This window comes from Sphaerodactylus townsendi, linkage group LG05, assembly GCF_021028975.2.
Source record: "Sphaerodactylus townsendi isolate TG3544 linkage group LG05, MPM_Stown_v2.3, whole genome shotgun sequence".
In the NCBI taxonomy this organism is placed as follows: Eukaryota; Metazoa; Chordata; class Lepidosauria; order Squamata; family Sphaerodactylidae; genus Sphaerodactylus; species Sphaerodactylus townsendi.
This window is the reverse complement of record NC_059429.1, coordinates 73,889,343-73,915,947: the sequence shown is the minus strand read 5'-3', so window position 1 is coordinate 73,915,947 and position 26,605 is coordinate 73,889,343. Positions and strand designations below refer to the sequence as shown.

Here is a 26,605-nt window from a genome sequence, read left to right as displayed (position 1 = left end):
TTTCCTGGAGGGAAAGAGTGTAAACTAGTAACTAAAGATACAACTTGACAAAATATTCCAGTATATTGACACATCTTCTGAAATGTCTTTCTTCTTTTAAATGTGTCAAAAAATAGGGATTACTTATTTTGGTGTAAAGACTATATTGGTTTATGCATCTGCTATTTTAGTTTTTAGACCATTCACTTGCTTCATGACATTTTCTCTCTATTCCTTCCACAGGTATTTTTATTTCCATGGTGATCTTGGCACAGGTTTTAAAACAAAGGAACACACAATCATTTAAGATCTAACAGAAAGTTTAATTTTTTGGAATTTGAAGCAAGTACATACTACCTTCTTACATCTTTAACAAATATGTGCAATTTAATAAAAATAAAAAAGAACACTATAGAAAAAAGCATTTGATTTGAATTTTTTTCCAATATAGCAAAAATTGTGGCAAAAAAGAACACTGAATGGCTTTTTCTCCTGTTGGCTTAAAAACTGCAGGAGTTAATAGGGCTCATTGAAAGGATAGAGGGGGTGTCCAGCATCCCTTGCTACCGGTTTGCCATCCACCTGTAAAATGGAAGGAGACAGTTAAAAGGAAGTGCTGAAGTTTCAAAGGCAACTAGATTTCTCAGTCATTTATTGACAAGTAGTGGCAAAACTATTCTCTCTCTTCTTTTGGCAGCCTCTAGAACTGATGCTTCTGTTAGTGCCAACAGCAACACTTGCTGCTGTAACAAATAAGGCACAAGACAATGGCTACTGAAGCAGCATTCCTTTCAGTCTTTGTTTAACTCAGTTTTTTTTAAATATAGTGACAAATTGAAGAATGCAAACAGAAAACCAATGGGGATGATGACATTTGGACTAGAATTGTTTTTCCATTTCGTAAGATGGTATTTTTATTATATATTATATAAAAATATAAGTAAAGCAGGTTTTAAACAGCTTTGAAAGAGACAATGTGAAACAATAAAGTATCAGCCAAGGATTAAGAAGATATTTCAGCAGAGAGGGAGGAAGTTTAAATGCTATACTCCTCTTATCTACTATATTTAAGAAAAAAATTCATCTATCCAGAATTTTAAATAGCTGTCTCATGTCCTGAGACCCACCAGAGGACATGTAATACAAATAATTACGTACACTTATTAAGATTTTTTAAAGAAACTTGAACTCGGATAAAAACAGCCATACAAACCTCTCCTACAAGACAGCTTTGAAAGAAATTACATGGTGGTGAAATATTTGTTGCTCATAGCTCCTTGTTTTTCTTAAACTTACTTCATAGGTGATGCAAATGTTGTGGCTGAAGTTAAAAATAGTGTCTGAACCAATATGTGGAGACCACAAAAATTTCAAAACAATTGACTACATGGATCAACCTGACTGCATGAGAAGGTTTCCTCCTCTGTGCTACTGGTACAAGAAGTTTCCTAGAGTATTAGACCTATCTGTTCTCTAAGCTGCCCACAGAGGTTGTAACCCAAAATAGTATCATATAGAAATACTTTTAGATGGAGCTAGACTAGATCTGAAGCAGCTCTTCTGCACGCTTTAAAAAGTTTCTGCAGAGATTTTGGCCAAGTTTACAGGATACTTCTTTTTGAAATTAAAGCAAAGGGTATCTTGCTGCTAGCCAATACTACTCTCAAAAGATTATGATGTAATATTAATTGTTTTCAGCTATGTAATCAGTCATTTTGAGTTCTGCTCAGGCAGTTTTTATTCAAGGAGTAGTTGATGGAAGACCAATTACCAAGAGACGTACGCATAAAAATCAGGATTTGACTGAAGAAGTAGAACACTAAACACATTCATAGTAGGTTTAAAAATATAGTGAAAATGCTCTATACAGTGAAGTATAGACAATACTACCATGACCATTGGCACAATGTATCGCCAGTTCTTATTCAGGTTTCCAATAGATCTCATTTCTTCTTCTGTCAGACTGAAATCAAACACCTAAAACCAAAGATAAATGCTTTTATTGTTTAGTTTTAATAATTGCACATTATCCCACCTTTTTAGTAGCTGTTAACGTATATTTCTCTTACAAGGTAAGAACCCAGGTCAAAAGATCAGTGATAAAAGTCTACTTTGCTTTAGTTATTCTCCTGTATGGAAAATTGTTAGCAGGCCCCTCTCCCAGTTTAAGCAATTGTCAGTTATTATATCAATTGAACAATATATATAGAATACAGCTCATTTCCGGTTTGTTTAAGAATCTCAACAAGGATTTCCAGCAAGATGTTCATCCTGTTTCTATCTGAAAAATTCAACAACCTAGGTTTCCATACTCAGCTGCCACGCAGAAACCACACACTGGGGTACCTGACTGTGCCCTGAATAAGGCCATTTCCCCACTGAGAAATTGAAGGCGGATACAACCAGGTTTCAAAAGAAACAGCACCTTTTCATTGTGGCTTCTCCCTCCCCACTGCAGCGTGTGTCTAGTGAAGACCTCAATGTCTATTGTGGTTTCAAGCAATGCAACACACCCCACGATCACGAAATCGAATGTGTGATCTGCTCAGCGGCTCTGTTCTTCCTCATCCTGATAGGCTGTTACGCAGCTACGTCACCACACACATGCGCAAATAGAACGGTAGCTGTTTTTCACGCTAAGCTACATTTATGCGTGGCTTCGACATTTTCGGCACTCTTTACCCACGCAGCTGCATTGGCCTGAAAGTCTAATTTTAGTTTACAGTTGGCACAGAAATCACGTTCCATGCAGTCATGTTTCAATGTAGCCACCACTGGCGCAAAAAAAAAGGCTGTGTGTGCATCGCGCACAGCTCACTGCGCTCAGATTGGCTGGAAGGCTCCATGTCACCCCCTACGATGGGAAAATAAACCTAGATTCTGTCCCCTGATCCTGCCCACCGATCTGGCTTCGGCGCATGTTTTTTAAAAAGGTGCACTTCCATGCAGGTTCTCAAAAAACAAGCGATAAGGGGGAGAGGGAGCGCCAGAACCGGGAAGAATCCGTGTTCGGAAGTTCAGCAGTGGGGAGTTTTTGCTGAAACCTTGATATTTTGTGTATCACGCAATTAATTGACCGTGGGGAATTGACCCATGAAAGCCTGGAAATAGTTGTTTTTGATATGAGAAATGTGGAATTCTTGGTTCAGGTGCAGCTAATAACATGGTTTCTGTATCTTTTGGTTCAGCTTAGAATTACTATACCCATTCATCTCATACCATGGATTGTACAACACATCAAATCCCTGCAGATCAATTTTTATCCCACCCTTCCTCCACATAGCTCAGGGCAGTATCTATAGTTCTACCCTCTTTCATGTTATCCTTATAGTTCTACCCTCTTTCATGTTTAGTCCCATACCATCCTACCTTGACAGTGCTGTCACCTTCAGAGCCATATTGGGTGAGCCACATATCAGTGCCTAGATAGGTGGCAATAAAAAAAATCTTCTTGGTCATGGCCCTGTAAATTTGGAACTCCATTGCCAAGAGATTCATCTGTCTCCCTCTACTGTTGTCTTCTGCTAGTGGAGTAAGGCTTTTTATTTTGTTTGGAGTTCCCTCACTAACTCTTGTCCTGACCTGGTAGCCATGGGCTAGCCTGATCATGTCAGATCTCAGAAGCAGTCAGATCAGCCCTGGTTAGAATTTGGATGAGCAACCTCCAATGAACATCAGGGTCATGGTTCGGAGGAAGGCAAAGGCAAACCACCCATGAACATCTCTTGCACTGAAAACACTACGGATTCATCACAAGTCAGCTGTGACTTGGCAGAATGCACACACACACAAATGCTCATTGGTCATCCCCTCTCTTTGTGTGTTTATATTTTTATTTAAGTTATTTGTTTTAAAATTGTGTGTGTGTGTATCTTAAAAGCTGGTTTAATTTAATAGGTGGGCAGTTTTAATCTTTGCCTTCTTAGGGACCCTGAGTTGGGTGGAAAGATGGCATAAATATGTTTTAAATAAAAATCTGTGACATTGGTTAGAATGACTAGTATTGCCCCAGTGACTCTCACGGTAAGTAGGGATTCAAACCTGGGCCTTCTCGGGTCTAATCCAACATTCTAACAACTACCCTCTTCACCCCCCCTCCCCTGGCTTCTAAGATAGATATTTAGACATTTTTGCAACCCCATGGATTGTATTATTCAGTTGCCCTGTTCTTACATTTTCTTTTTGCAGCTCTCGTTCGTTTTGAAATTTTCCAGGACTCAAATGCTCTCCTTTCTTCCCCTCCCCTGTTTAATGAATTTTTTGCCACCTTGGAGAAAGACTACAGAGGGGAAAATGTTTTTCCACTTTTCAACAGAAATTTCACTAAGGATGGGACTGGTAGGACCAAAGACAGAACAACTGTTCTGGGTTCTCTTACAACTCTTTTTTTAAAAAAAATTGGCTCAGACCCAGAAGTTGCCTGCTCAAGGCAAGTTTAGAAGAACACATTAGCCTTGCAGAAAGTCATCCTAATCCTGCCTCCTGTCATCCCAGAGGGAGCAGTTTCTAAATAAGCCAGGTGGTTGTCATGTTCCTAAGGGAGACTTGCAAGTCAAACAGGCAGATCAAAAGCAGTAGCTATTTGCATGGATCTGATTGAAAATCTGTACTACTGCCAATAGGATGTGCAGATCAGACACATAATCATGTTTGCAAGAGCTACACACCTGCTTATCAACACAATAGATCAAAATAATGTTTAAAGAGATTCATTTTTGCCTAAAGGTTAGGAGAAACATCAAAGATTTTTCAATACTCTCATTTAAATCCAGAAAAAAAAATTAAACATGAGAACTATGTTTGAAATTAAATTTTAAAAAGCTTTATTAAACAAAGGGCAGATAGTGAATTTGGGTCGTCAGATGTACACCAAGAATAAAGAAGGAAAGGAAACACACTTTAAAGCACAGGAGAACCATCACAAGCTCAAACAAACAAACATTTAGACTGAAAGGCCTGGATATTCTTAACCAGTAGTTCATTATCTAACATTAAAACCTCCAAACAAGGTAGGGGGGCTAGAAGCCAGCTGGTCTACTCACTGCAGTGTGTTGATGTTGTCACAAACCCACCCTGGTCCTGTGTGTTCTTACATGCATGTTGCATGATTCTTTCATGTAAAACCATGTCTGCAAGACCTGAGCAAGGCTGTTAACAATAGGAGATTTTGGAGGCCATTCATTTGTAGGGTTGCCATAAGCCAGAAGTGACCTGATGATGCTTAACACACACACAAACACAGTGTGTTTGTCTTTGTGCTGCCATCTGAAATTATAAAACCCATCCTATCACATAACCAGTGCCTTGGGTAACCCTGAAAAGGATGCCTCTGAGCAAGTACAAAGGGTAGAGCTTCCATTAACTTAGCCCCACGCCTCAATTATTGTTCTTTGGTTCTAGAACTGGTTTAGGCATGTGGGTAGGACTTGAATCACAGTCTGCTTTCTTAAAACAGGGAAGAACCTTTTTTATTACAGATTAAGCTAGAGCACATACATGGAAAACAGCTGTCATGCCCAGTGAGATAGCTCTAAAAATATAAAAGGTATAGCTGGCTGGCAAACACATCTTCAAACTCCCTACTGTCTACTTTACAGGGGAGCTTGGGTCCCAGCAGAAGTTCCCAGCATCTGGGCAAAGTAGGTTCCTCCTTTAAAAGCATTCTGCCTGTTTTAATGGTAGCCTCCCCCAATCCAGGATCAGGGCTCCTGTCTGCATGGGAGATACCCCCAAACTCTTCCCTAATCAGATTACTTGACAGCTACTGCCCACTCTGCACTACATACCATATTTTACAACCTTCATCAATCTTTCCTCTTCATTAGTTAGGCCTAATGGGCTATCCCAGAACAGAAACCTACCTCCTGAGTGTTATTTTATTGCCCTCCTTCATGTGCAAATAAATGGTTACCATGCTCTCAGGGATTCTTTTGATGCTCTCTGAAGCATCCTGTCTCTGAATCCACATCAGATGCTGCCCAGAACAAACTGGAAAGGGGGAGGTGCATTAGCTCTAGTGAAGTCACAGATGTTCACCAGTCAGGAAGGCTTTACATTGCTAGTCAATGCTATCTGCTCCAGGAGGTTCAGGCAGAGAGCCTCACTAACCTGGAAATTCTGCAGTATGCGTGCTGGAGTCACACTCTTGGGGATGACGGCCACCTTGCGCTGCACTTGCCATCTGTGAGTGGAATGAAGAGAGGCTATTATTCTTTCCATACAGCCGAAGCAACATCCAATGTTTCAGCCCAACAGGGAAATTCTAACTCCAATTGCTCCTTTCCTCAATGATTCTTCAGACCCCTCATGCCTTTTAAGGCATATTCAGGGCTAAGATCTATACCCAGTTTAAGTTTGGAGCTTCAGCCTAGTTTATTTTAAGTAACTGCAAAGCAGACTTTTGAAATCAGTAACCACTTTTAAGAAGAAGCATGTACTTTAACCTTTGCATTAAAGCTAAAACTGAGTATCTTGATACCAGTTCTTTTCTTATTTGCTAATTTCTTGCTATCTCCAGGATCTCTGCTCTTTCTTATAACTGAGATTGGAAGGAGCTGAGTTTGTTTTACTAGGCACCCAATTACATTCCCTCTTCCCCACGATGCCCTGCTCTGGGTGCCCCAGAGCAAATGTGATGCAGTGGTATCATGTCTGTGAAAGTCTCCCGTGAAATATTAGTCTGATATCATCCTTGCTGGCACTTAGATGCTAAACAGAAATGAATTTTATTTTAGTTGGTTACTGCCTTTTGTCTTAATTTATTCTGACGCTATTCTTCAGTTTTGCTTTTGCTTCCTGTTATGGAATCAGTTGCTTTAGCACATGGACTTGTGTGGTTCCTCTATAGCTAGTGTGGCTGCTGATAAAGAATTATGGCAATGAGGCAGCTTCCACATGGCAAGATTCCCTGCAGTTTCCCTGGCCCAATCCTCCAGCAGCTACCATCTTCCTTTCCCACACCACTGAGGTTTTTTGCAATTTTTTTTAAAAAAATAGGCACCAGAAAATTGCAATATTGGTATATTGTTGTTGCAATATGCATAACAGGTTCACTGAATTCCCAGCTTTCATTTAATATAAATGAGTATCTCTCTACCCCCTTCTGATGCATGCCTTTCCCCTTATATCTCAGCAACAGAAAAGGCTAGAGAGTTACTTTTCAAAAAGAAAGAAAGCTAGCAATTCAGAGAGCCTGTTGAACAGACTACTACAACAGTAGCAATATCATGATAATCAGCTCCACACAAACACAGGATGACTACAGACAAACAATCAAAGGGAACAAAGGCCAGACTACTTCTATTCAGATGCCCTCACCTATTGACCTTGCTACCTCCATTGTTACTCACATGCTACACTTCATTGTTACTCGCTTGCCAGGCCACTCCTATTCAGATGCCCTCACCTATTGACCTTTACTCACAAATGCCCTCACATACTCCACTTGCTTTCCTTTCCTACCATCAGATCCTCTGAAGATGCCAGCCACAGATGCAGGTGAAACGTCAGAAGAGAATGCTGCTAGAACACGGCCATACAACCCGGAAACCACACAGCACCCCATATCATGATATTTTAGTGACATATTAAAAAATAAAAAGGACTTTCCCAGCAGCCACCCAGGCTTTGTAGTGCTCTTACCCAAAACGTCAAAGGAAAGCAGGTTTAAGAAATACTGGAAAAAGCCAAGTAAACCCTGGGAGGTATACAGATGTACCACATTGCTGTGGCGATGCAGGAAAAAACCATTTCTCAACAGCACTAAACCCAGAGCCGATAGCCTGTATGTAAATGCCCCCCCCCCCCCCGCTTAGACTAGAGAGGGTTTTTTTAATTTGTTTTGTTTTCAGTTGAATTTTCTTTGTCTGCTTTTATTACCATTGGGAGCCACTTTGAACTGTAGTGGAAAGGTGAAATACAAATACTTCTTTTTGTGAGCACGTGAATTCACAAAAACCTTTTTAATCAGTAAAGAGTCAAAATCCTGCTGGATGAGGAATGCAAAAGAAGTTCTAAATGTTTCCTTGTAATTAACAAACAAAATCAAGTAACAGAAAATTGAGATCTCAAGTATACATGTCATTCAGTCACATTAAAAACTAACCCTACAGAGTCTCACTATTATCTCGGCCTAGTGCCAATCAATTATTACCTAAGGAGGAGCTGTGCAGGAGATTTACTATATTTTTCAGCCAGCTTTTTAATTATAGTTTCCTCCAGCAGTACTGGCTCATCTGGGTGCTTCCACATCCGATCAGGCGAGCCAAGAGGGCTGTAGGCAGTTACCACCAAGCCTCGGTGATTGCAATGAGCGATCAGCTCATTCTGGGCTAAGTAAGGGTGACATTCTACCTATTTAAAAAACACAGAATAGTGAGCAGTCTGCTACAAAAAAATCACAATACTAGACAGCAGATATTTCAACCACTGACAACTAGGAGACTGTGAGGCCAAGATACTCCTGTACGAGCCTTCTCTCAGTAAGAAATATACATCTGCTAACCATTCTGTGCATCTTCACAGCCTGCACTGGCTTCCACCCACTAAGGCAGAGAAGGAGGAGACCAACACAAATCAAGTCACAATAGGAAAGAATAGAAGAAATGTCAGTTATGGCATTCTCAAGTCACATGATTCCCAAATGGAAACCCTCACACTTTTCATGCTAAAAAGCTGAAGAGATTTTACACTGAAAAACTCTGAGAGATCAATCAGAATAAGCAGAGCTATCAAACTGAGCTGGGATACTCTCAGATACTTTCAGTTCCTTATCTCTCACTGCTGTGACCTGCCACAATTCACTGTACTGTACATGCTCTACCTAGAGTTGCCAACATGGGAAATGCATGGAAATTTGGAGACAGTCTAGACAGGGTGTAGTCTAGGGAAGGAAATTAGCAGGGTTGTCAGTCCACCCTTTGAAGATGTCATTTCCTCCAAGGGAATTGATCTCTGTAGTCTGCAGATCAGTTTTAATGCCAAGAAACTCCAGGTCCCACCTGAAGGTTGGCAACCCTATGTATAGCTGCAATCTACAGTTTACCAGTTCTGAAATACGGTAACTTCAATAGAATTTATCTAAATTACCTACAGATTGTGATATCTCTGGACATGGTTACTTTGTAAAACCAAACCATGGAACCCAGAAAAGGTACAATAGTGGCCTTCTGGAATTATTTGATTTCCCTATCTCCTTACCTCTTAGAAACCTTACTGTCCCCTTAACATGTAATACACTATATCATACCATTCACCTTCATCCAGTGAATGATCAGGTCTTCCCTTGCTTGGTTTCAGCAATTTTGAAGTCTCAGATTATTCACTCTCAAATTATTCACAGGTCCTGAAAACACCTGATCTTTAGCACTGATATTAAGCCCTTCAGATTTGCAAATACTCTAAGGAATGCTGAGAGACAGGCTAATCCAGGCTAAGTCAGTCTTGTAAAGAGATTGTTAGAAGATGTTTTATTTTCACAAGGAGTTCTATTTCAAAGGATCCAGTGGGCCACACAAAATCCGTAATATGTCTACAGTTCTCCATCATTCTTCTCCCTGGCTACTGGACTACACATATGGTACCTGAGAAATTCTGTAATCAATCTGAACACCTACCTATGAAAAGGAAAGGAAAATTTGTCTAAGTAATTTGCACTGTGTACACACTAGATTGCTGCACAGTAAGAAATTAAATAGGGTCCTGTGATTCCCAAGTACATACTATATTTTTCTTATCTGCTCTGATGTGGCCTAGTTCCCGTCTTTCTCTGCTTGGAGTAGGTAAATTTTGCCCTGTTTCATTAACAGAGATTTAAGAATTGCACTGTCAGTACTCAGCAGAGTGGGTTAAATCTGAGCACCTACCACACCAAGATTACCACGGAATTAGAAGCTCACAAAAAGTGTATTGTGCAAGATTCTAGAAGACAAAAATACATGTGCATCCAAAAAACCCACACAGACATATAAACAGCAATACAGGAGGTATAAGCAAGACAACATAAATACATAAAGTGCAAAGATGCAAGTGTCTAATACTGAAGAAGGAAAAGAAGAAAGGAGAAGGAAAAGAAGAAAGGAGTGTGCTGGATGACTAAATTTTATCCTAGTGCAAAAAAAACCCCTCAGATGCAGGTAAGTCATACAATCCTGCAGAAGGTAAGTAAATCATTTCTTCTATATTAGTGTGAGATGGGTCAATCCGTGTCTTCACAGATTCTGATTCTTCCATTCTAGCAACTGACAAGATGATGGTTTGAATGCCTGGCCCTGAACACATCATAGCCTTTAAAATATTTTTGGCTAGAAAATAATATTCCCACTATGGGCAGGCCTTAAATATTACATGTCGCTGACAAGGCAGTCTAGCTGTGTGAAAAGGGGGAAGACCCACATTATCTCATGCTAATATAGAAGAAATCATTTGTTTACCTTCTGGAGGACTGTAAGACTTACCTGGTATTGTTTGGTTGATAATGCTCAGCAGAGTTACAGTCTTCTAAACCCAATGACTTCCATGGACTTTGAAGGATATACCTTATATACTCGCATATAAGTCTACTTTTTCAGCAGATTTTTTGTGCTGAAAAAGCCCCCCTCGACTTATACGCGAGTGAGGGTCCCACTTAATTCTTGTGTGGCATTCCTCCTCCCGTCTTCGCTCTCCCCTGCCTTCTTCTCTGCCTTTCCCCTTTCAGCCGCTTTCTTTGCCTCTGCTTTACTCTCCTCTGCCGCCTTCTCTGCCTCCCCCCTTTCAGCCGCTTTCTCAGCCTCCTTCTCTGCTTCCCTCTCCTCTGCCGCCTTCTCTGCCTTCCCCCTTTCAGCCGCTTTCTCAGCTTCTTTCTCTGCTTCGCTCTCCTCTGCCTTCTTATCTGCCTTCCCCCTTTCAGCTGCTTTCTCTGCCTCTGCCGCCTTCAGCATAAGGTAGTCAATAATTTGATACAGGTATCATAAGCTGTTAAGCTGCCTGTCCCTCTTAACTTGAATCCGAGTTACCAGTGGAATGAAACCGTGGATCCCGTTTTAGATGCTCAGATGGAGAGACGAGAGAAGCTCATACTCCCTTTGTTCCCATTCTAACACACTAGGCCGATAGGTCATGGGATGGAGCTGCCCAGCTATCAGTCCATTTGACTTGTCAGAGAATTAGCTGTATAACTTGTCCATTAGAGCATCACAGTAATCCTGTCACAAGTTACAACATGTAACCCTTATAATAGAAGTTAATATCTAAATGCATATGAGCCTTGAAAGGACAACTCTGCCAGCAATAGATCACAGGCAGAAGGACAGGGTTGATCTGGCACAGAGAGAGATTATTGTTTTCCATAAACTTTTAACAACATTGGAGGCTACTTGAAGGTCTGTGAAGGTATCTTATCCCCCATCAATATATCTCCTACACTTTTCCCTGTATTGGAGGTATTTCCTAAACAGGTACTTTCTCTATAGTTACCAAATTTCACAAAATACTTTAGTTAAAATCTGTGATGGTGAAAGAGTATCTAATGGGAGGATAGGGAAAATGGAGACTTAGTGAAGGGCAAGTTGCAACATTTTGTACATAATTTTTAAAAAGGAAAAAAAAGTTTTTCCCCTCAAACGTCTGCCTGTCTTATTTGTCCAGGTCTTTTCATTCTCAACTTTTGATGCAGTTCCCTGCCACATGCCTCCCTCTCTTCAGTCCCAATAGCAATCCTTATTGTGGCTCATTTTTAAATACCTAGAAAATGTCCATCTCAGGAATGATCCATACCTTTTGTCCTGCTTCTACCTTACCTGTAGCACAGCTGGCTTGACAGAAGCTATACTAATTACATCATCAATCTGATGGCTATTGAAATTGGATAATCCAATGGACTTCACAAGGCCTTTTGCAACCAGTTTCTCCATGGCTTTCCAGGTTTCTTTGTAGTGAATGTAATCATAACGCATTGTGCCATCAGGATTCTTGGGGAACAGGTTGTCTCCTCGTCTATGAGGCAACAGATACAACAAATAATATTAAGCCTACTGGGAAAAAGTTAATGCACATCTCATAAGATCTTACAGGGAAATGACATTCCTTTCTTCTCACTTTATTATTCTAACTTACTGTTTGAGCAATTGGTTTATAGCTGGTTTTAATAATGCTCTGAGAGCATTCGTTGCTTGGACAAGACATTATTGAACAAAGGACAGCTAGCGTAGTGGTTACAATGTTAGACTAGGATCCAGCAGACTGAATTCCCACTCAACCATGTAAGCTTTCTGGGTGTCCTTGGGCCAGTCACACACTCTCAGCCTTACCTACACAAATACGTTTTTCAGAATTTTTGAAGCCATGGGGAAAAAATCTGAGTTTTTCCCAGTTTTTTTCAGAAAAAATCCAGAAATGTTTGGGAAAATTGAAATAAACAATATTTACCTCCATATGAAACTTAAACTTCCATTGATTGAACAATACAAAATGCATTATTTATAACATAGTCAGTACTCAGCACATAAAATTGTACTATTTGGGATATTTGTGGAATTTAAAACTGTGAATGTGTTTACTTTCTAGAAGAAATACTCAATGCTTAAGAAACAGATGCAAACTGCTGTACTCTACGCTACCATAACACATATATTTTAAATTTGTGCCATCTGAGATGTAGCAAATCATAAAAATTGATGAAAATAAGTTCTGTAGCAAACAAAAGAAAGTATTACTTGGATAGAAACTATCAGAGTCACAACAGATAGCCTGTTTGCATATCTAACTAAACTGTATAAAACTGAAAACAATGTATTATCATTAAACACATTATAGCTCGTTGTCACTAAAATTATTTACATTTAAACAAAAAAACTTGAATGTATTGTATATATCTAGCATAAGAGGGTTTTTTCCAGTGTTCTCTAGAAGTTCTATTTTTTTTCATTAGGAAAACAGGAGAAAGTACTCAAACCTTTCTCATGCTGTATACTTGGAATGAGTGAAATGTTTGTAAGACAATTTTTTTCTCACTCAAAAATATTTAATAGGCAGGGTTTTTTTCTGTGTTCTATTATTATTTATTATTATTATTATTATTAATAATAATACTAATAATACTAATAATACTAATACTAATACTAATAATAATAATAATAATAATATTCTCCAATATTTCCCAATTTTTCCACTGAAAGAAACCCTCAGACTTTTCATTTTCAGCATTACCCCACTCTCCTTAAGAAGCATTTTTCTCACTGGAAAGATAAAATGTTTCATAGGAGTGCATTTTCTGTGTATCCCTAAATGTCCCTATTTTTCCATCAGAAAAAACTGGGGGGGGGGGCTTGGAAAAAAAAGTTATCCCTCAAGTTCTCACAGCTCCAGCCTAACCCACCACACAGGATTGATGTGAGAATAGACAAGAGGAGAGCAATGTAAGATGCTTTGGGTCCCCATTGGGAAGAAAAACAGGGTGTCAATGAAGTAAATATAATAAATAAACATATCAGTCCTGCCCCCCAAAGAAATTTCAAGTGTTTTGATTTCTTCTTACATAGCTTCATTTCCAAGGAAGGAGGGCAGAAGACACTCCATACCATCACACCACTAACTAAATACAACAGGAAAGAATTAACAGAAGGCTGAAATATCTGAAGGCTCTGTGGCCAAGAATCCTAATCTCTACCAGTGTGATGTTTGACCTGCCTATGGCCTCCACCTTGCCGTTGTGATTTCATGTTCCCATTGACACTCACTTAAAAGCATGTGGCCAATGCATAAGGTAAAGGTCCAAAAAGTCCAGCTTCAGATCATCTAAGGACTTCTTTAAGGCTGGCTCTACATCTTCTGGGTGATGCTTGGTATTCCACAACTTTGATGTCACAAATAGTTCTTCCCTCTTAACAATCTTTTAGAAATAAAGTATAAGGTAGAGAAATCATAAGTCTGTTTTTAAATATTTCTGGACACAATTAAGGTTGCATGGATATGTTTGAAGGCAAAAAAAAACACCTCTCAGTATTTCTAAGTCACCATTCAAAAGTATTTTTCACATTTTTAGGTGGCCATTTCATAAAACCACACAGTATGCAGTTTGATATCTACCAAGTTAATTGAAATGTTATGCAGATTATGTGAATTACATAGAAACTGCAGGTGTTGCTCAACTGTGAATTAGATATTTACATGCTATCTCCATTGAAGCATATGAAGTTAGATGTTATTTTCTGCTTTAAAATCAATAATAATGTGCTAGTTCAGCCTGATTTCCAGGGGAAGCAAAGCAACAGCGTCATCTTAAAACTGTATGCCATGGAAATATTTTGCAGCAACAAAAGGTCATCTACAGAATGCCAAGTCAGCAGGAAGTCTGCACACAGAACAGGCTCAGCTTTTGTTTGCAATGCAGATGGGTTTGTAAAGAGAGGTAACCACAACAGTTTCATTGTACTCAGAGCCAAGATGAAATAAGATATGACTTATTTGTAATCTCATTTCAGTTGCTTTCTATATACATTCTCATTTCTTTACCTTGTCATCTCCAACTGTCTCCAGGAAAGCTTCACCAACCTCTGCCTCATTGCTATAAGCTGTAGCACAATCAATGTGTCTGTAGCCCACACTAAGGGCATACTTTATGGCATCCTTTACCTGAAAACATAAACAGAGAGGGTTAGTGTATCAGAATCTGTGAAGAGGTAAATTTATTTTATCTGAAAAAGTTGTTCTGAATCTGCAACTAATGACAACATGAATATAAAGATTTCTTCATTACCTTTGTCTGCATGTAGTTGGGAAGTATACAGATAAGAGAGCAGATATAAGAGAAACTTGGAGGGCCTTGGTACCCTCCAATAAATATTCTTTAAAAAGCTAATAAAAGTACTCTTGAGATTCCCCCATCATTTGGTAAAAGAACAGATAGCTATTTGGGAGAGGACATAGCAACAAAGAATAAAAGTAGAAGGTCGGATGAGTAGAAAGCAAGCCCAGAGCTGGAAACTGGAATAAATGTCTGAAATAAAGTGAGCTGTGCAGTGTTTAATTATTTATTTTATAGTCTTGTTCTTGCAAAAGAAACAAGTGAAAAAAACAGCTGGACTGTCATCCACAAAACATACTAGGTGTGTTTCTCTACTCCTGAGCCTCAGAACATATGGTAACCAATGGAAGCTACTGGACAATCTTTAAAATGTACAGAGCTCTGACTATAGATTGAACAGCTCCAAAGAGTGAGATAAAATATAAATCAAGATGTACACATGCAAGTATTCCTGGAGGGATTTTAAGGCCTCCAACAAACACACTGGTTGCATAATCCTTTAATAGTGAGACAACTTCATTATTCTATCACTTCATTAAACTATCTGCAAATGAATCTGTCACACTTTTTTCTTTTCCCAAATTCCCATTCTGAAAAACAAGGTGTGTTTTTTGGCCTTTCAGGACATACTGGCTTTTTCTGCACAACCATTATAAGACATCATGGGGATGTCTTTAAAAAAAAAGTGTCTCATTTTTTGCCCGGGGAGCATGGACAAATAAACCAGTTGAGAAGACAGTGTTTTTTCTCTCCCACCTGATTTACAAGCTCTCACTTTTGTTTCCCCCCACCAGCGATGTTCTGATGCTTGAGTCCTCCATGCCCCTCACCATTTGGTGAAGTTCCCCTGGGATGTTTGCTCTACTGACATTGAGGCTGGGCGCCTTTTTGGTCAATAAAGTACATTAATGGACTCCGCTTCTCCTGTCAATTATTGCAATGTGTCATTTCCCCCCCTTTTTTTCCAAGGAGATAGCTTTGAAGCTACAAAGATTTGATATGAGAATCCCTCCTGAGTCTCTATAGATTCGAAGCTACCTTCCTCAAAACTTTAAAACCTGGGAAAACAATACGTTGCCATAATCGACAGGAGAAGTTGACTCCATTTACATACTTTATTAGCTGAAAAAGTGCCCAGCTGCGATGCCAGCAGAGCAAAAGTCTCAGGAGAACTTCACCAAATGATGGGCAGCAAGGAGGATTCAAGCGTCAGACCATGGAGAAAACAAAAGTGAGAGCTTGCAGACTGGGCAGAAGAAATTTTATTTATTTATTTTTTAGATTTATATCCCGCCCTTCCCAATATGAGACACTTCCTGCTCTCCGCACAGCAAGCAGGAAATGTCTTGACCCTGTCTTGAGGAAAAAAAATTGCTAGTTTAGCATTTTCTGACAAAAAACAGGTTAAGCTGAAAAAAAATCCTAAGGGTGTTCTGGGGAAAAAACTGTTCTGCGCTCCTCCCCAAAATGCTTTTTAAACGTTTTCAAGATGTCTTATTTGTGTTGTGCAGAATGCACCATTGTAGTTATATAAAAATTATTGTTGGCCTTCAAAAAATCCAATGTAAAAGTACTCAACCCAAATGCATAAAGATATTTAACATTATCCTTCCACTTGACTAAAAACCTTGGTTTTCTCACTCAGACACTAATATCTCAGCATCACCCACCACTTTTATATCTTAATTAATTCAACTTTATTTTTATATGGTCTGTGCTGTCCTACTGAATCTGCTTAACATGCCTCACACTGTATTTTCCACAATTAATTTTCATAATTTTCCATAATCAATCCTACCTGGCCTTTCTGTCAAGAACTGAGAGTGGTTCTCATGAAGTCAGAATGGATTTCTTATTTCCTGATTGGTTCTTTTTTACAATGGTCTCTTGTAAATCCTCTCCACTTCTCTTCCCAGCCAAACCTTTACTGTTACTTGAACTTCAAATTCAGCTGCTTTGGATGGACAATCTATGTATTTGATTAAATGACCTCTGATTCATCAAAGCTTAATCAGCAATAAATGCTAACTGTTAAGATGATAAAGAATTTTTATTTAATTTGTCACAATTAATTTGTCACAATAGTTTAGTGCATTACCTTGGACTTCTCATAATTTACCACTCAGGTTCACCATAAGAATAAAATTGGAGAGAGGGGACAATGAGTGATTCCAATTATTCCATGGAGATAAAAAGACAATTAATTCATAACTGATTCCTTCTATCATTTTGACCTATTGCTTTTCCATTCTGTTCAAGTAATGCCTGCAATATTCAGAGCTGCAGCTCCTCTACAAAGAAGAAATACTATCAAGATATACTTTTTGTCTAACAGTAGAATCAGCATGGGACTAGGCAACATTGCCAAAACTTTCCTGAAGCCACATAGGTTCCATCACATTGTTTAACTGCACATCAGCATGCAGATATTGCCCAAGTATAGGTAACCACCACGTGAAGCACATTATAACAACATTTAATTAATATAAACCAACTCACAGATCTACACAACCATCAAAAATGCAAACTCTTAGGGACACTATCCCCCTCTCTCTTAATTAAACTAGCAATTCTATAACCTATTCCTTTTAACTGAAAAGAAAGTTCTTTGTAGAAAATACATTTTACAAAGGCTACAGAAGCAACCAAAGTATAGATGATCCTTCATCTCATAAAGCTCTTGAATTATACATTTAAAAAGGCATGAACCAATTACTGCAAAGGGAGATAAAATCCTTTGGTTTCCAGATTGCCTCCCAAAATAGATCAGAGGCTCCACTGACTATCAAATTTAATTTCCTTTTGGTACTGGGAGTCTAGGCAATAGATAAAGAGTCTCATAAGCTCTCTAATGTTCTAACAGGTCATCTGAATGAGAAATCAGTCCCCATTACTCACAATGACAACGAAATGCCTGTCTGGGCACGGCCCTGTCCCCAGCGCCCAGACTCAGCACAGCAGGCAGGGCAAGGGCTGGCAAAGGGAGAGACAGCAGGATAACAGCAGACAGAGTAAAAACCAGCAGAGTGAGTGTTGGCAGGGAGGGGCAACTCACAGCTGAACCGGCTGTGAGAGAGAGTGATGAGCTGCAGCTGGGCCAAGAGGAGGAGTAGATAAAAGGAGAAGGGAAATGGGCCTCTGGAGCTGCCGCTGAACCAGGGACTGGGGAGGGCGTTGGCAGGGGAAGGGAGTGGTAGAAAGGCAAGGAGCTTAGAAGGGGCTGCTGCCCAGCGCTGTGGGGGAACAGGCGGGGGAACCTTGGGCTTCACACCGGCTGCGCACCCACCCCACCCCTGTGAAGCATAACAGGGTGGGGCAAGGAAGCCGGAGAAGGGGAGAAACAGAGGGCTCTCTTCTGTGAGGCAACAGAGAGAGGGAGCGGGAGAGGGATCAGGCAAGCCAGTAGCTCTGACAAACAGCACCGAGACCCCAGGCCAGGGTACGGAAGGAGGGTACAAGGCGTGGCCTAACGCAAGGCGCCCTGTGGGCAAGACTGTTCCTTGGCCCCAGGGCCAAGCTAAGGTAACATCGTCTGGGGAGTCCAACCCCCAGGTCAGGGAAGGTGGGTCGGTACAGCCACCTGCGGGGCCAGGGCAACTAGGGGAAACGCCACAATGCCAGCCCCCACCCTCATCCTAAGGCCAACTGAAATATCTTTCTTTCCTTTGTCCCAGGAATAGTTTATAGCCAACATTATTATTCTGAAAATACCAGTGGGGTAGTTACTCTAAACAGCATGTGAAATTTTTCCTGCTGTAAACTTTAGGTTGCACATATCCTTGTCATTATGAAAACTGAAAAATAACACCAGTAAGTCACAGAATGGGGGGGGGGGAATCCGGCTTTTAAAATAATGTATGGAAATGAACCCTTGTCTCACTGGGGATACAAATTTCTGTTAGGATGAAGAGCAAGCAAATTGGGTATGGGGGTGTCAGTGACTCTTCAGAAGAAGGAAGACACTTGCAAAACTATAAGGGGACGGGGGGTGCGCTACGCACCAGGCGCATGCCTGGGGGTGGAAAATCGCCTGTTTGAGGGCATGAGCACCTGGGAGACGCTCGAGTATGGTGGACACCCTCCCGGAAAAGGGTCTCCCATACTCCCCGACTGACCTCTCCTTCCAAAATGTGGATTCGGAGAAACCGCTGAGGTTGCAAGACCTCCTGGCTCCAATGTGTACGTGCAACTTCCAAATCCCCCTGTGCCCTTTGCTCTGTTCATTGTCTTGTATCCTGGTGCTGCAAACCCCTGCCTGCCTTGTTTGTTTTTCCTCTTGTAAACTGTCAATAAAAGGGCTTGGGGAGAAACAGGACGGCAGAGTTGCTTCTGCTTCTCTTACTTGCTGAAACGACATTCTGTCTCCACCCCTCCCCCATGGCGCCCCCCCCTTACCTTAATTCAACCTGAAAAAGTTCAGGCTGAGAAACCAACATATTCAGTCCAGGCTGCAAAAAGCGCCCTGGTGGGAACTACACTACCCAGGAGACCTTGCGAGCCCCAATGTCTCATTGAAAGTATAGTTCCCACCAAGGCGGCACCGGGCACCGTAGGAGGAGGAGGGGAGTGGAAAACACAGCGTCCGCCCAGGCACATTTTGGCCCAGTTACACAGAGGAGTACCGGGAGTAAATGGCGCCCGGAGACAAATTGTCCCTCCCCCCCAGACTCCCCCTGCTGGCTGGGCTCCCAGTCGGCAGCCTGCAGTCTCTTCTGTCCTCCCCTCCGGGCAGGCCAGAAGAGACTGCAATCCCGGCCTCAGAGAACTGCTTTGATAAGCACTGAGTCCAGAGGTGGGACTTCCTGCTCCCCAAGTCCCATCCCTGGACTCAGTGCTTATAAAAGCAGGTCTCTGAGGCCGGGACTGCAGTCTCTTCTGGCCTGCCTGGAGGGGAGGTTGGAAGAAACGGCAGGCTGCTGCAGGGGCGTAACGAGGAAGCCCTGGGCAAACTGTAGCCCTGGGCAAAACCTGAGTTGGATGCCCCCCCCCCATGGGTGGCCACTCCACCACGACCAAATTTTTTTTCACCAGGACATTGGTGCCTGCAGGGGGTGCATTTTTAGACATATCAGCACCAAAATTTCAGCATATCATCAGGTAATTGTTCTTATGCTACTCCCCCAGTTTGGTGAGGTTTGGTTCAAGGAGTTCAAAGTTATGGACTCCCAAAGGGGGTGCCCCATCCCCCATTGTTTCCAATGGGAGCTAATAGGAGATGGGGGCTACAGTTTTGAGGGAGTCCATAGCACTTTGGCCCCCCCCCCCCCTGAACCAAAACTGCACACCAAAACCTGGGGGGGTATCATCCAGGAGCAGTGTCTGCTACCAGAGACCCTGAGCTTTGAGACTGTGCAGCATTCAAGAAATGTGCCCCCTTCAGCCTGCACAACCCCCCATGGACAGCAATACAGAAAAAACTCCAATGCAGAACAAAGATTCTTGGAGGCAAATTTCTGGGATGTTCCTGAGGTTAAAGGGGGCGACATTTTTTGGATGTATCGGCGCACCAAAATGTTTGAGGGTATCATCATGGCCGGCTGTTCCTGATGGGGTTCTCATGTTTAGTGCAGTTTGGTTCAAGCTGGGGTTAAAAGTACTATATAGACCCTCTAAGGGGTACCCCATCCCACACATTCTTTGCTTGCTAAGGAGAAGGGGGATGACCCTTTGAGGGTCCATAACTTTGGACCCCCTGAACCACAACTGCACTCAAACAACTTGGGGGGTGCCATCATGACAGTCTCCAGATGATACCCTGAAATTTTGGTATGATGATACATCCAAGAATGTCCTCCCTGGAAAAGAACATCCTGAAATATGTGCCCAAGAATCTTTTGTTCTGCATTGGAGTTTTTTCTGCATTGCTGTCAATGGGGGGTTAGCAGGCTGGGGGGCAACATTTCTGAATGCACAGTCTCAGAACTTTCAGGGGTCTCATCCAGGAGATCTGCTCCTAATGTGATGCTCCTCAAGTTTGGTGCAGTTTGGTTCAGGGACCAAAGTTATGGACCCTCAAAACTGTAGCCCTCATCTCCCTGATTCAAGCTTACATTGGAAACAATGGGGGATAGGGGCACCCCCTTTGGGAGTCCATAACTTTGGACTCCCTGAACCAAACCTCACCAAACCTGGGGGGTAGCATAAGGACAGTCTCCTGATGATACGCTGAAATTTTGGTGCCGCTAGCCTAAAAACTGCACCCCCTGCAGGCCAAAAACAGAAAACCACTAAAAATACCCAAACACGAACCCAGCATTTTGATGCCCCCCACAAGGTGATGCCCTGGGCAGCTGCCCACCTTGCCCAATGGGCATTACGCCAGTGGGCTGCTGGCTGGGAGCCCAGCCGGCAGGGGAGGGGGAAGGGAGGAGGGAGTCCAAGGTGGGGTTGAGTGCACTTGGAGGCAGCAGGAAGTCCTGCTGCCTCATCGTTTTAGCATGCCTCGACTGACACAGACGGGGACGAGACACGCGAAAACGACGAGGCAGCAGGACTTCCTGGTCTCGTGGTGGCCAATTTTGTGCCCCCCGCCACGTGACCAGAAGAGTGGTGCCCAGGGACAAGGGTTACCCCTTGTCCCCACGTGACCAGAAGAGTGGTGCCCAGGGACAAGGGGTACCCTTTTCCGCCAGGCCTTTGGGGAGGTTGGCTGCTGATGCCCCCCCCTTCATAACATCAGTGGATCCTGCCTTCACCCCTTCCTTTTTCTTTTAGGGGATTTGATAGTTGTACCATCTGTTATGCTGATTAGTATGCTGCGTTTTAATGGGGTGGGGTTTATTTATATAGAGCCAAATTAACTAATATTTAACTGATTTTAGTCCCTGATTTTATTGTGCTCTATCCATGTTTTGTTCACCACCCTGAGCCCTCCGGGGGAGGGCGGTTATATTAATATAATATATTTTTATATATATATATTGGCAGAAACTGAAAACTATGAGTCAGAACAGCAGAGACCAGCTATTTAACAGGGCCTATAAATCTTCGCGAGAAATGGTCTGTGTTTCTTCTTTAGCATCCTGCTCCTCTGATGTTGTGAATCATAAAGACTATTGGTGGAGAACCAGAGATTCCAAAAAGGAAAAATGAGACTGAACAATACAAGAGGTCTCAGATCGGCTGCATGTTCATACTTGGCATGGATTGATTTTGAATTCAGGACTTCAGACCACTCCATTCTGCTAGATCAGGGGCTGATCTAATTGGCCATGCTGGCAGGGGCTGATGGGATTTGTAGTCCATGAACATCTGCAGAGCTGCAGGTTGCAGACCCCTGTGCTAGATCAAAGTTAATCATTTATAATTGATATATGAATAGACTCTCACACACATCTCTGGCTAATACACTACTCCTGCCTATTTCCCAAGCTTTCAAATTTTCATCATAAAATATTAATTCTAGAGTGTTTAGCATGTACTAGGCACTCCAGTGAAAAGATGACAGCACTGCTCCTAGCCACACAGCTGTCATAGCAATGATGTGTCAGAAGGCAAAAAGGAGGTCATGAGTACCAGAAGTCTACCCAGACCTAGATCTTTATGACTAGGAACAATGGGCACCAATTGATTACTGGTTGAGGAGCTTCATCAATCCTTAGGCAAAAATGAAGGGCCCAAGTTCCCCACCACCATGGGGAGGTGAATTGAGCTGCCAATTCTGGATTGGGAAATATCTAGAGATTTTGGAGATGAGACTGAGGAAGGCAGGATTTGGGGAGGCTGGGGACTTCAGTAAAGAATAATACCATAGAGTCCACCCTGCAAAGCTGCCTTTTCTCCTGGGGAACTGATGGCTGTGGTATGGAGCTCACTTGTAGTTCCAGGAGATCTCTAGGTTCTACCAGCAGGTTGGCAATTTTAGTAGTACCCAATCAAATCACACTTTCCCTGCTTGAAATCTTGATATGGTACCTTCGTAAAAAAGAAATATACTAATGAATAAGATCTGTAGGCCATTTTGGAGTATGTATGACCCAACATGCAACAGATAGTCAGAAGGAGCCTGACCAGGAGAAATTAAATCATGGAAAACAATAACAACAGAGGGAAGAAAAATGCAATGGCTGACATATTTCCAGATCTCATTTAGACTGAAAAGAGAACTAAGTTCACAGAGTGAAATACTACAGGACTTAACAGACTTTACAAAAGAGAGTATAACACAGAAGCAACATTTGATAGGCAGAATATGTAAGATTCCAAAACTTCAAGGAAGAAATAACTTTTCAACAGTGAGAATCATTATGGACCAAAAACATTAAACTCACTGCAAGTTAGATACTGAAGGAGAATTAATATAAAATGTTTTTAGATGGTGTATTACACCCAAAGTAATTAAGAAGATGACTAAACAGCATGATGGTATCTGCTGCAGATACAATAGAGAGGTTGGAATCTTTTTTCACATGTGGTAGACTTGTAAAAAACCAAGAAGTTTTGGATAGAAATACACAAGATGATACAGCAGACAATAAAACTTAAATTTCCTCTCACTGCAAAAACAATGCTGTTGGGTATACAACTAGAAAAGCTTCCCATGAAACTGAATGAACTGTGATGGTATTTAATAACCGCTGCAAGCGTAATAATCACAAGTTGGAAATCTGATAAACGTCTCACAGTAGAATGTTGGGAAGACAAAATCGAGAATATGGTACTGTGGACAAACTAACTAATCTTGTAAGCTGATGCTCAAAAGACGAATTTGATGAGAAATGGAGTCTATTTTTAATATCAATCTGAATCAACTATGTAAAAACAGGATAACTCAAGGACTGAAAATCAATAATGTCTACAATATAATCATTGGACTAGTAAAAATGCCCAGGAGTAAACAAATTATATATATTCTAATAAAGCTCTCTCTAGTAATCTAGACCTTATAAGGTCTCTCTAGTAATCAGAAAATGTTATATTGGGATCCATTATGTAATATGTACTTAATATAATGATGGATAGATACCTTCTTTGCTGTAATCTTAACTAAAATCTATTACTTCTTTTTTCATTTTTTCTGTTCTGTTTAATGTATGTTGAAAAACAATAAAAAATGTAAAGACTCTTCTCATTTCTAAACCAAATAATTTTTAAAATCGCTCCTTCATTGCAAAGATTTGGCAGTCTATCGGTTGCTTTTTCTCGAGGCCATCTTGAAGAAATTTTCAGTGAGATCAGACAAGGAAATAGTTTCACACCTGCTTAGTGACCATCATCCCCACACTACTGAATCAGTTGCCAGGTTTTTAACAAAGGCACTTGGATCAAGAGTGAAACCTTTGTGTAAATTTTAGTCAATTGGTTTTAACATAATCTGTATTTTACCACTCTTTATATGCCATTAAAGGTTTTGTATTTGTATTTGTTTTTAATTTTTAAAATGATGATCTGTAGGGGAAAAGCAGATGAAGAAATCTGTCATATTTTAAATCATTAAAACTTGTTACTGGAGGAGAAGAATTGAATTACATTTATATGTGCAAACCAAGATAAATCCATCAATTTCATGACTATCCTTGGAGTTACAGGCAGTGCTGATTAAGGTGAACCAGTCTGGAAGTCCAAGATTATACGGATTTCCAATTTTTAAAAGAAATGCATCATAATGATGCATATTTATTTATATTTATATTTTTATTATTTATAGACTGTCTTTCTCACTCGGACTCAAGGTGGGCATACTCAGAAAATTGCCCTTTTAAGATGGAAAGCTGCGATTTTCAGGGATCCATGAAGCCATACCTCCATTCAGGTATCTAGTGCATTAGCCTTGGTGTTAACCAGTGGCGTAAGGGGGAAATGGAACCCGAGGTAAAATGGCACCTGCCCCCCCGTGGCTTCTCCTGCCCCCCCCCCACACTTACCTTAGTTTAGCTGGCTGCTCTTTGTAGCCACCTGAACTCCAGGGTGCAAAGAGCAGCTGGCTGAACTCCAGGCTGATCTGGGTTGCCCCCACCACGGGGCCGCGTCCCTCCACCTTCCCCACTTACCTTAGTTCAACTGGCTGTTCTTTTCCGCCCCCACATGACCCCAATGATGTGCACCCAGGGCGCCCCCCCCCCCCAGCCCCGTGGCAGCTACACCACTGGTCTTAATATTACACTTGGAGTATTTTGAAGGCTCTGTACATTCATTAACCAATTCATCCTCCAACAAAATGACCAAAAAGTTTACATTTTACTTGGCATATAACAAAGCTTAATAGGAATGTGCTATCTTGGTGCCATCACATCTAAGATCCAAATGTCCCAGGAGTCCCAGGAGTCCCAGGAACACACAGTTGATATTTGGTACTTTCAAACTACTTCTTAAAGCAAACATCCTGGAGATACCCAGCACTATTTAAGTCTGGGATTGATCCCAAGTCACTAAGCCAGCATAATGAATTATGATTAAGATATTTAAAGATACACCCCATGCACAAAGTCTTTGTTAGCATGTTTATAAATTTAAACATATATTTATAAAAGGTGTTAAAAATTAGAGAAAGCTGCAAATAAATAGGGGCACACAAAATGGTTGTAAGATTGTGTAGCTACTGTGGTAGGAATGAAACTAAAGATCTTATACTATATCCCATCATCCTAAAAAAGGAAATGCATCAGCAGACAACAGAAGTGCCTAATCCAATGCATTTACATTAATCATATGCTGGTCCTGGGTTCGGTACTACAACAGAAACTGTTCTTGGCATTACAGTGCCAGGAAGGGCTTTGTGGCCATCTTCAAAGTACTGGCACCATACAGAGTCTTTGTGTAACAACAGAATGAGTAAAAAGGAAGTAGGAATGGATAGACATCATTACCAACTGAACAGTATCCTAAGGACCATTTTGACTCAACAACTGTATGAAGAAATAGGAAACAAATGCAGGAAAAAAGGGCGAGGGCACAGAGTTCTTTGTAACGTTTTGTTTGTGTGTTCCTGCAAGGCAGGGAATTGGACTGGATGGTTCCTGGGGTTTCTACTAACTCTATGATTCTATGGTTGCCATGTATGAACAAAATTATCAATTCAGTCTCATGTTTAATGCCAAGAATGTTATTGTGCTTTTAAAACTTTCATCTTGTTTCTAGAACACTCTAGAAAAAATCTTCCACCCCATGGCATGGGTGGGAAAAAACAGAAATACTTATTTGAACTGAAATACCACAGAAACCGGAGACATTAAAAATAAAAAAGGCTCAGTAAAAAGTTGCACTACAAGGACCACTTATACGGGCTAAAATGAATGTTTTGATTTTTTTCTAACCAGGAAGCTAATATACGTGAGTACAAAGGAAGATTAGAGCCAGCTTTGCAAGACATATATACTACCAGTCGAAAAAAAGATCTAAAGTATTACCTTGTGAAAACATTGTCCTGTATCATTACAGGGTACAGATTATCTTAATTTCTAGAGGCACATCCAAGAGTCCATTCCAATATATATTCCCTTTATTCCTTTGTGTTGGGGTGACAGTGAGGACCCCAGATGCTCCTTCCTCTCCTAGACACCCTCTTGTACCAAACCAGAAATTGATCAGGCTCACTGACATAAACACTCTAAAGCAGTGGTTCTCAACCTGCGGGTCGCACGACCCTTTCAAAGGGGTCGCCTAAGACTCTCTGCATCAGTGTTCTCCATCTGTAAAATGGATAAATGTTAGGGTTGGGAGTCACCACAACATGAGGAACTGTATTAAAGAGTCACAGCATTAGGAAGGTTAAGAACCACTGCTCTAAAGAGCCACATACCTACCATGCTTACTCAGAAGTAAGCCACAAAATGTTAAATGGGACTTATTCCTAAGTGTGCAACCTAAGACAGTGAGTGAAAAAAATGAAGATTCAGCTTGGAGCTT

At 41.1% G+C, this 26,605-nt stretch overlaps 1 protein-coding gene across 2 annotated transcripts in view; it reads right to left on the bottom strand.

Annotated features, from left to right (window-relative positions):
- Positions 1-281: 281 nt before the first annotated feature.
- Positions 282-26,605, bottom strand: part of AKR1A1 (aldo-keto reductase family 1 member A1) — a 29,534-nt gene continuing 3,210 nt past the window's right edge. For both annotated transcript variants that reach the window (XM_048497142.1, XM_048497141.1), the window contains exons 3-9: positions 14,470-14,589; positions 13,695-13,846; positions 11,757-11,952; positions 8,132-8,331; positions 6,088-6,160; positions 1,870-1,956; positions 282-561 (exon numbers count right to left, since the gene is read on the bottom strand). In XM_048497142.1, the coding sequence (XP_048353099.1) occupies positions 496-561; positions 1,870-1,956; positions 6,088-6,160; positions 8,132-8,331; positions 11,757-11,952; positions 13,695-13,846; positions 14,470-14,589 (894 nt within the window). In that variant the 3' untranslated portion in view covers positions 282-495. The remainder of the gene's footprint in view (positions 562-1,869; positions 1,957-6,087; positions 6,161-8,131; positions 8,332-11,756; positions 11,953-13,694; positions 13,847-14,469; positions 14,590-26,605) is intronic.